Here is a 10,457-nt window from a genome sequence, read left to right on the forward strand (position 1 = left end):
TAACATTATGTGAAACAATTATCATACTAATATTAGTAAAAAGGTTCATGTTAACGAATTCGACTATATATAATTCTCAACTTGTATATTAATTTCGAGCGAATGATGAAGATACAATTTGCAATAAAACTAAAAATGAATGGAGCGTCTAATCAGCCAGGGTTTTTGGTTAGGATGGTTTATAACAAAATAATAACAAAAAGCTAACTAATACTGTTAACAATTCAAAAACAAACAATGTGCACCCAATATAAAAACGAGTGAACATACTATATCTATAAATACTTTATATTCTGGGATTAAAAAAAGACTGTACTATGTTATTCTTATGAATTAAATAATATCATAAAAAAAATAAAGAGAAAGTACGATGTGTGTGAGCGTTTAATCTGACCCATTATATGTCAAAGTGAGGGGTGGGGGGAAGAACGCAGCATCTGATGCATTCATAGTGATATACGTAGTGAGTTATATCACTGATCCTCACGCGTCTACATATGATGGTTAGCTGCTTTTATTAGACCCCAACAATTTGCGTCGTGCCTTTTTAGATCCAAACAAAATATAATTGCGAAATCATTACTGAACTGAGATTTCAAAAAAATGTCGACCTAAACTTGACTCCGTAACATGAAATCTGTACAGTTTCGGTCATGTCTTTTTAGACCTAAACAATGAGTAAGTGCGATTTCATACCCAAACTGAACAATAATTTGAATTTCATATCTGAACTGAACGATAGTTTGAATTTCATAAAAAAACTACTTTGACTAACGTTTGGTTAGTCAACCGTTATTTTTAAGCGAGTCAGTGTCTAGGCAGAGATGACATGTCGAGGGAGAGTTAAAACGATGTCGTTTTAGCTAAAATAATAAAATTTTGTTACTGTGAAGGCCGAACCCACGCCAGACAAGTGAATTAAACGAACATTTTACCATCAGGTCAGTAACTTTTGTCATATTTACATATATACTAACTTATATCTTTGTCTTGTTCACCAATCCGCTCTCTTTCATGTTACACCATTCTTTTACTTCTTCTCGATACTAGGTTTGCTCACGGATTCGTCGCAGATCGATCCCTGATCAAATGGATTCAATTTTTTAGGCTTGATATGCTAATTCATTTTTAGACGAAGAAACTGATATGCTGATTTTTTAGGCTTGATATGCTAATTTTTTTAGGCTTGATATGCTGATAATGCCTCAGTTCATGCTAATTCATTTTTAGACGAAGAAACTAATCTCTGCTCTTGTCTAAGTGTTGTAGCCGGAGCTAATCTTTTTGGCTCCCAACATTACTTTCTCATGCGATTTTAAAATGTTCATTACTATCAAAATAGAACTTTCTAAAGACTGAAACTTCTGAAATTGGCAACAGGAGAAAGATAGCCAGAGGGAGAAGAAGCTAGTGATTTCCTTACTCGTTTTGGTACCTATATAATTTAATATATATATAGGTTTTACAAAATTTGTCTTAGTCCAGTGGTTTAATGCTCAGTTTAGTGCTTCTCTAGGTGTGGGTTCGAGTCATAGTGAGTGTTTTTAATTAGTTTAGTTAAAACGACATCAGATGACTAACCAAACATTAGTCAAAGTAATTTTTATGTTAATATTAAAGTTGGATATAAAATTCAAATTATTGTTCGGTTTGGATATGAAATCGCACTTACTCATTGTTCAGGTATGAAAAGTCACTACCAAAATTGTACGGATTGAAATCAACACTTTCTTAAAAAATCTCAATTCAGGAATGATTTCGCACTTATGTTTTGTTTGAATCTAAAAAGGCGTGACACAAATTGTTGAAATTTGAAAAAAGCCATTTTCCCTGCTTTTATCCCCATTTGAGATTCTAAGCCTCAGTTAATTAAATATATATTTTGCTTTCACAATATTTTGCTTTTGGACGATGGATGTTTCCCGCCTCGCAGGTCCTTAAACCATGATTAACCCGGGATTCTTAAAGTGGGGTTCTTAGCGGAAGTTAAGAGTTTTTGTTTTGTTTTTTTTTACTCAAGAAGAATAAGAGCATGATTAACCCGGGGTTCTTAGGATGGAGTTCTTAGCGGAAGTTAAGAAACAGTTTCTTAACTTCCGCTAAGAACTCCATCCTAAGAACCCCGGGTTAATCATGCTCTTATTCTTCTTGAGTAAAAAAAAACAAAACAAAAACGAATCCATCTTTTTTCTTCTCGAAGCTCGTGTCTTACCTAGGAGACAAAGTTATTTAAGCACGTGGAAAATGGAAAAAAAGCCATGGATGGACACAACCAGGCTTGTCATTTTTTTTCATTTCTCGTTTTAAATCTTGTCAAATGATCGTGGGAGTTTGAAACGATAGATCTTTTTTTTTTTGTTTCTTTGGGTTTTAGTCTGTACGAGAGATTAAATGAACATGAATGGACTCTGATTCAAATACAACGGTTATCATGAAATGATCATTTGTATCATGTGTTGTGAATGTCAGAATGTGTAACTTCGTGGAATTATCATGCTTACCTATGCGGAATAATTATAGTAACTAAAAAAAATACTATCTTAAACGAAGAATCAAAAATGAAAAGGATGTATCAGCATCAAGATATACATATAAGAATCCAACGGTTGTAATTAGTTAAAATAAAAAGAGAGCAAAAACAAGGAAATGACTATATATATATTGACATTCTCGTTTCCTCACTCAACCAAAGGCCATTCAACTTCTGTATTAAGTGAAAGTGTGAGAAAACCTTACATAAATAATTGAAAGTGTCTTGATAAAATCAGATATAAATCAAATAAAAACAGTAATCAATAATTCACTTGATCTTTTTGTACTTTTTCTAAAGCTCATTGTTCTATAAGGTCATTATTATCTGACTATACGGTGACTGATTAAGAGGAAAGCTCAAATCGACCAGAGAGATCAGTGTATATACTTACCGATACCTGGTTGGTTCAAAATGGGGAGGACGACATGGTTCGACGTCGACGGGATAAAGAGAGGAGAGTGGACGGCGGAGGAAGACCGAATGCTCGTCGCTTATATCAACAAATACGGTGTCAGGGACTGGGGTGCCCTGCCTAAGAGAGCCGGTAATAAAATATATACTTACTCAGTTACACTCTATATATATGCATACATTATGTCTGGACCACCTATTTTTGTCTCTTTCAAAGCCGGGATCTATAAATTCCAGTTTATGTCGGATCAAGGATTTTGTTTTTTTGTGATTTTCTTTATAATTTGTTGGTTCTAGACTTCTAGTATTTCTCGATTTTGTTAGTTTTAATTTTTGTTGGTTTTTGTTCTAACATAAGTCCTTCTATACAGACTTTAGAAGAAAAAATCTATTTTGGGAGTCTATATTAGAAAGAGTACATGATACTTTACAGCAAAGATGTTTGTAAACCATGATTATCCGATCGTGTTTGATAGACTTCTATAATGATAATATGTGAACCCATGAAAACCAAGTATTATCCTGTTACTTGTTATCGTGATTGTGTTTCTCCTTCTTTTTTCTGTGTGATGCAAAAAATGTTCAATCATAATAACAGTGTCTGTTGGCCACTATGTTAAAGTGATAATTTCACCTCTTCTGATATATCTTTTTTCAAAATGCAATATAAAAAGGTCTGCATAGATGTGGCAAGAGTTGTAGATTAAGGTGGCTGAATTATTTGAAGCCTGGTATTAAAAAAGGCAAGTTCACTCCTCAGGAGGAAGATGATATCATCAAATTTCACTCCCTTCTTGGAAACAGGTAATTTAAATTGTGACTAAGTGAAATACCAAAACGTGTTATAGATTATGATACATAATTAAACTGATGATTATGAATAATTACATATAAGGTGGGCAGCAATAGCAAAGCAAATGCCAAACCGAACAGACAATGATATCAAGAATCACTGGAACTCATGTCTTAAGAAAAGACTTCGTAGAAGTGGGATAGATCCGATGACCCATGAGCCAATCAAAGCCACTTCCTCCTCAACGAGGTCGTCTCCAGCACAGAGACATTCTTCTTCTACTACTTCTTTCTCTCTTTCCTCCACAGGCTCTGTACGTCTACTTAACAAGCTTGCTGCTGGAATCTCCTCGAGGAAACTTGCACTCGATAGGATCAGGACTGTGATGATATCTTCGGAACCAAGAGAAGTCGATGAAGAAGAGAAGATGATGATAAGCAGCAGGAAAGAAGAGGAGAAAGTGATTGGCTGTTTCATGGAGATTGATAAGAATCTGATCACTACGATGTCGTTAGATGAGTTGGCTTGTGACTCTAGCTACTACTACTACGACGACTGGCTTCGTGGCTGCTTTCAATGACTACTCATCATTGAGCCTTACGATTTACGTTACGCGGTCGGTCCTGAGACACCCGAGACCCCATACAAAATAAAATATTTTTCAATTATCATAAATATACTACATGATTATGCAAGAACTTATTTGCTATAACATTTTTGTGAAAAAATAAACAGCTTTTTACCATTTTGTATATCCATATTCATGTTGTTCTAATAAGTTTATATGTATAAAATCTTTGTCAAAAAATGTATAAAATTTATTAGTGTAATATGTTTTGTTACCATATTATTGATTAAATAAATAAGAATATCAATTTTTATTTCTTTATTTTTTTTAGATGTGAGTTCCATATAAAAATGTAGGCTCCATGTAAATTTTTGTGTGCATGTCTTCAGGAGCAGCACTGACGATCTATACCAGTCTGATTTCTAATTAACAAGTAACACGAGACTTATGATAAACTTGACCTGTTCACTCTCTTGGCCAACATTCCTCTCTTGAATTTCATTATTTCTATCATTTAAAAGAACAAATGTTTAGTTAATATACATGCGGTCATTGTTTTTGAATTTGACTGTTACATTTTCTCTTTTTATTCGGTTACCTCTCTCCTACACGTGATTATGAGCCCTACATCCATATTTGAGGGTTTCATGCCATTTCAATGAAGCAAAACTATCGAATACAATATTGCTATGGGTGTTTACCGCAAAAATGTCATGATGGCGTGTAGTTGAAAGTTGAAACCTTATTACTATGTGCAACTGTGCAAGTATCCCACAACATTACACCATAAAAAAAGTATCCCACAACACTATAGAAAATAATAGTAATAATTAATATCATGTGATTCTATGCGTATCAAAACATTGAAACCAATCTTAGTCAAACATAAGCACCCGATTCTTACTTTCAATTATAAAGAACGTATATACTCTCGAATATTATATATTTGTTTTAACGTCACTTGGATATATTTTATCATTGCCGTAGATAATGGATTTATAATATTCCATGACTTTTTTATTTATTTATTTTCTTAAATGAACCAAATGTATAAAAAGCAAACCACCAGTAGGTGTAATCAGCAAAGACCAGCAGTGCCATTAAAGGCTCATGGCAACAACAGACTTTCGTCTGAGATCCTGTCCCGTAGCCAACTGGGGCTTCCACATGCCACATATGATTAGTAAAAGTGATGCAGTGTCACACTCCTTGCAATTCCCATGGCCTCGCCATTTCGACTGCTATCGACAAACATTGAAAGACTAACCTGCGATCATATCCAAATTTCGTATATGATCATTTCTTCGTAGAATTAAATGTTATATAGTTCAAACATTGAAACATAGTGAAAACACAATATAGAGGTTTTGACGAGGATAGTCACATGCGAAGGAGAAAGCACTATTTCAAAATTCTTATGATTTAAGGTTCTATTTTATATAGACACGAGGTTATAATTAGGAAAAAAATTTATCAGCTACACAGTATGGTGTAATACGGTGAAAATCATCTAAAGTATCAAAATATGTTAATAACTACACCACATTTATATTAATACATGCCACATATACGAACTAATTATTAATATGGTGCCAACATAATAATAAGGTTTAGTTGATTTTATGATTTATTAATGAGGTCAATTGGTAATTAACAAAAACTCAATTAAAAATCTTAGAACCCAACCCAAAATAAGTCTACAAACCCGACAAACATAAAGAATTAAAGACCATGACTTAACCCGAAAATGAGAGGACTACAGTTTTAGGGTTCGTAAAAGACAATTGATTTGGGAATTTTGTAACATAGAGAGAGAGAAAGGAGAAACATAAGAACATGAGAAAAAAAAGAGAAATTAAGTTGAGACAGAACATCACAGAGAACATCAAGAAAAATGGTATGTGGTCCATAGATGGATATTTAGTCACTTGTGAAGTGAAATCAATGAAGAAGGAAGAAGAGTGTAGAAGCTGTGATGACTTGAGCCCTGTTTCAGTTCTTGATTATGTTCGAGTAACTTCGGAACCAGGTTGGTAACTCTTCATATTCAAAAGTGAAATATCATATCAGCTTTTGGGTTATTTTCTTTTCTTAAAAGTATACTTTTTCTCTTGTAACTAGGCCTGGACATTTTACCCGAACCCGAACCGGAACCGACCCGAAAAACCCGGTTAGGATCGGGTACAAGAGAGGCCAATTACCCTATTGGGTCTTGATTCTGAGGACCCGCGGGTAGAAGACCCGACCCGGACCATACCTTATACCCGATCGGGTTGTAGACCCGAATTAAAAGCCCTAAACCAGACTAAACCACTTGTAGATAGGTTTTTCACTTCCCCAATGCACATTTAGCCGTTTTTGTTTTACTTTTTGCTCGTGTCGTGAATCCCTTCCACTCCCCCATAAGCATTTGATTTGAATAGTTTGTCTTCGATTTATAACCAATAAATCTGAAATCAAACATCACCTAACTAGAATCCCATCAGAATCGAATTAAGTTCTCCATCAACGGCAATGCCCCTTAACCCTAGCGTCTTCTTCATCAGCAATAGCGTTGTCTACAAATCTATCTAGGGTAAGTCTCGAACTTTAGTTTTGATTCTTGTTTATGGTTTTGGTTTAGTCCGATTGTGATTCTTTTTTTTTAATGGCTTTGACTGTTAAATGTTGATTTTTGTTTATGGCTTTGATTAATCTGAGTTTGATTCTTGACTCTTGTGTTCCTTTTGAATCGTTTCTTTCTTGTGTTTCTTTCTTGTTAATGGTTTTAACCCGAAGTGAACTCGGGTTTGATTACGAATAAGTTGTGTTTCTTCTTCCTTGATTGCCGATTTGAATTTGAGACTTTGAGTCTTATTATGAGACATTATGTTGTGTTCGTTCTTTGACTCTTTGTTTGTTTTGAAATTTGAATATGTTATGTTCTATGTTTCTTTGTTGTAAGCTTGTAACTTGTTCTTCACTTTTTGTGTTCTTGTGTTGGTCTTGTCTAAAATTGTTTTTAATGTTGTCTTGTGTATAATGCAGATGGTGCATTCATGTGATGATGATCCCGAAGGAGATGAAGTTCAGACACCAATCTCTCGTAACAAAGGAAAACGTAAGAAAACAGAAGGCTGCAGTGGTTCAAGGTCAGAAAAGAAAAGGACGTCAAAGGTATGGGAACACTTTACTAGAAAGAAAGAAGATAATGATAGAGCCACCGGCAACTATTTTGGGAAAGAGATGGTGTGTGCAACAAAATCTGGAACAACAGGCTTGAAGAAACATGTTAATATTGCGTGCAAGGCTTACCAAGCATGGCGGTCTGTGAACAAAGAAAATAATCAAGGTGCTTTAGATGTCGAAGATGGTAACATCAGAGTGTGTAAATTATCTGAATTTGTCTTCAGAGAAGCGACAAATGAGATGATGGTTGTGGGAGAGTTGGCTTTATCTTGGGTGGAGAGCGTAGCTTGGAGGAATTTCTGCAACAAGACTAAGCTTTATGTGCCTCATTCTAGAAGAACAGCAACCGAGATATTGTTAAGACCTTTGTGAAAAATAAAGAGGCAATGAAGAAGATTATTAAGGAGAATAATCAACGGCTGTCACTAACAACTGATATTTGGAATGCTCCTCATACCGGTGCCAGTTACATGGTGATTACGGCTTATTTTATAGACAGCTCCTGGAATTTGAGGAAGCCCATCATTATATTAAAGAATGTGTATGATCACAAAGGATCAACAATATCTAAGGTACTTCTTGATTGCTTAGAGGAATGGGATATCAAAAGGGTGTATGGCATAACCGTAGATAATGCCACAGCTCATTCTTCTGCATTGAGGCGGTTTACTGAAGCTTTTATTGAAAAAAATGGCGTTGATGCATTGGTTCTAGATGGAAAGTTTCTGCATTTTAGGTGTGCTACACATTCTCAATCTGATTGTTAAAGAAGGTTTGCTGGAGATAGAGAGCAGTGTCAATGCCATTCGTAATGGCATTTATTTTGTGAGGTCTTCAACTCAGAGGCAGATTTCTTTTGAGCGACATATAGAGCCAGGAAGACTTCAGAGAGGAAGCTTACTTTTGGATGTGAAAACTAGGTGGAATTCGACCTATTTGATGCTAGAGCAAGCATTAACGTTCAAGGTGGCTTTTGAGAAGATGGAAGCTGAGGACAAGCCCCACAACGACTACTTCAATAAGATTGTGGATGGACAAAAATGAGTTGGACCACCAAGTAAAGAGGATTGGGAAGCTGTTGATAGGTTAGTCCAGTTCTTAATTATTTTCTACCAGGCTACTTTGGTTATGTCTGCATCAAATCATGTTACTGCGCATAAGTTGTATCATGCGATCGTCACAGTAACAAGGAACATTAGTGCTTTAAGCACTGCTCCTGGTCCTGATGAGAGTTTAAGGTCTAAGGCAACAAACATGTTATGGAAACTTGGCAAGTATTGGAATCCATTTGGAACAAATCCTGAAAAGATGAATAAGCTTGTCATTGTTGCTGGTGTTCTTGACCCAACCAAGAAGATGATGGTTACCTCAAAGTTATTTGAGAAGCTGTATGGAGAAGACTCAGTTCAGGTTACTCTTTTGAAAGGTGAAGTCGAGGACATTTTGAAGAGTTTATTTGATCAGTACAACAATCGCAGTAGCGGCAGTACTGGTAAATCTCAAGGACCATCTTCTCAGTCTCAATCTCATGGACCGTCTTCTCAATCTCAAACTCAGTCACATGATCAGTTAGGAGAGGAAGTTTCTCAGCGGACAGTACTTAGTAATGGCCTTGCTTATGAGAGCATGAATGACATCTACAAAGAGCTTGTTCAAGAAACAGGATTTCAAAAAAAAAAACAGTGAGTTGGATATGTATTTGAAAGAGAATGTGGAGATTCCAAATCTTATAGGCGGATCAGAGTATGATGTACTCTCTTTCTGGAGGTTTAATAGTGCAAAGTATCTGGTTCTATCAATGTTATCTAGGGATGTACTTGCAATGCAAGTGAGTTCAGTTGCATTTGAATCTGCCTTCAACACCAATGAACGCATTTTAGACCCAAGCAGAAGTTGTTTGACTCATTTTATGATTGAAGTATTAATGTGCACAGAGCAGTGGCTCAAATGTGAGATTAGACTCAAAGGAAAATGAACCACAAGAAAGGAACAAATGCTTAAGCTCTTAGAAGAGCAAGATGATCTTATGAGAGGTATAATTTCTTGTTTCTAATCTCTTTAATTCGTATGTCCAATGTTCATTACTCAATTGCCATTATGTTTTGTATTTTGGTTTAGACTTTTAATTTTTTAATGACCATTGTGTTACAGAATTTGAACCTGTGTTTTAAGGTTGAATGTTGCTGGTTTGCTGCGCATTAGAAGAGTCAAGAGTTCGAGACTGAGTAATGAGTATCAGTTTGTTGTTTTTGTTTTTGAATTTGCACTTCATCAGTTTTTAAACTTCTTATGGTTACTTATGGTAAAGCTTGTCCTTAGTCGTTTTATATTGTGATTCTGCTACTAAGTTGTGGTATTGTTATGAACTTGTTGTTTGTTATGAAGGTATGGTGTTTGAAAATTGTCAAAGAATCTTATTGCACTTTTGAAGCATTGCAGGTTTTTTTACAGGAATATAGGGTAATTTCTCGGGTATATAAGTGATGCAAGACTTTTCAAGAGTCTAAGATCAAATCAATGTAGTATAAAAGATTGTCGAACCAATCCTAAGTGATTTTAAAGCAAAGGGAATGCAAGTTCATGCTTAAGCTAAGGTTTTAAAGATGGTACGAACTAAGAACTAATAAGCTAATGCAATAAAGTAATGATCTTTTTTTCTCAATTTGAAGCAAGAGGACTCATGGGGTTAGGCATTTGATCTTGGGTGATGTAGATCCAATCAAAGGGTGGCAAAGTATCAATCAAACACTTTCCTTATGCCTAGACACTAAGCTAAACAAGCTCTATCTCTAGATGAATGTTCTTTTGGTAAAGCAACTCAAGCATCTAATCTCTTAGGTTGAATGTTACTAAAGCAAACATGGAGAACAAGTCTAATAGCAATCTTAACTCCTTTAGCAACTAATCTCTTAGGTAAAGCAAGCTAAAAGCATTGAAGAGTTGGTTCATGCATTTCATCATACACCTTGTGGGCATGAAATGCA

The 10,457-nt window shown here is 35.2% G+C and overlaps 2 protein-coding genes across 2 annotated transcripts; both read left to right on the forward strand.

Moving 5' to 3' along the window:
- The first annotated feature begins 2,879 nt into the window (after nt 1-2,879).
- Nucleotides 2,880-4,368, forward strand: LOC106326447 (transcription factor MYB34-like). The gene is made up of 3 exons (XM_013764422.1): nt 2,880-3,077; nt 3,619-3,748; nt 3,840-4,368. Exons 1-3 carry the CDS (start codon nt 2,945-2,947, stop codon nt 4,315-4,317), a joined length of 741 nt encoding a protein of 246 aa, XP_013619876.1. The 5' UTR covers nt 2,880-2,944; the 3' UTR covers nt 4,318-4,368.
- Nucleotides 4,369-8,187: 3,819 nt separating this feature from the next.
- Nucleotides 8,188-9,159, forward strand: LOC106323733 (zinc finger BED domain-containing protein RICESLEEPER 2-like). The gene is made up of 2 exons (XM_013761810.1): nt 8,188-8,499; nt 8,590-9,159. The coding sequence occupies exons 1-2, from the start codon at nt 8,188-8,190 to the stop codon at nt 9,157-9,159; spliced, it is 882 nt and encodes a 293-aa protein (XP_013617264.1).
- The last annotated feature ends 1,298 nt before the right edge of the window (nt 9,160-10,457 follow it).

This window comes from Brassica oleracea, chromosome C2 (genome assembly GCF_000695525.1).
Source record: "Brassica oleracea var. oleracea cultivar TO1000 chromosome C2, BOL, whole genome shotgun sequence".
In the NCBI taxonomy this organism is placed as follows: Eukaryota; Viridiplantae; Streptophyta; class Magnoliopsida; order Brassicales; family Brassicaceae; genus Brassica; species Brassica oleracea.

Excerpts from the sequence above, each read along its gene's own strand:
- LOC106326447 (XM_013764422.1), top strand. The coding sequence starts at position 2,945 with ATGGGGAGGACGACATGGTTCGACGTCGACGGGATAAAGAGAGGAGAG. Across the intron at positions 3,078-3,618 it reads TGCCCTGCCTAAGAGAGCCG|GTCTGCATAGATGTGGCAAG; the intron begins GTAATAAAATAT and ends CAATATAAAAAG. Across the intron at positions 3,749-3,839 it reads CACTCCCTTCTTGGAAACAG|GTGGGCAGCAATAGCAAAGC; the intron begins GTAATTTAAATT and ends ATTACATATAAG.
- LOC106323733 (XM_013761810.1), top strand. The coding sequence starts at position 8,188 with ATGGAAAGTTTCTGCATTTTAGGTGTGCTACACATTCTCAATCTGATT. Across the intron at positions 8,500-8,589 it reads ACGACTACTTCAATAAGATT|GCTACTTTGGTTATGTCTGC; the intron begins GTGGATGGACAA and ends ATTTTCTACCAG.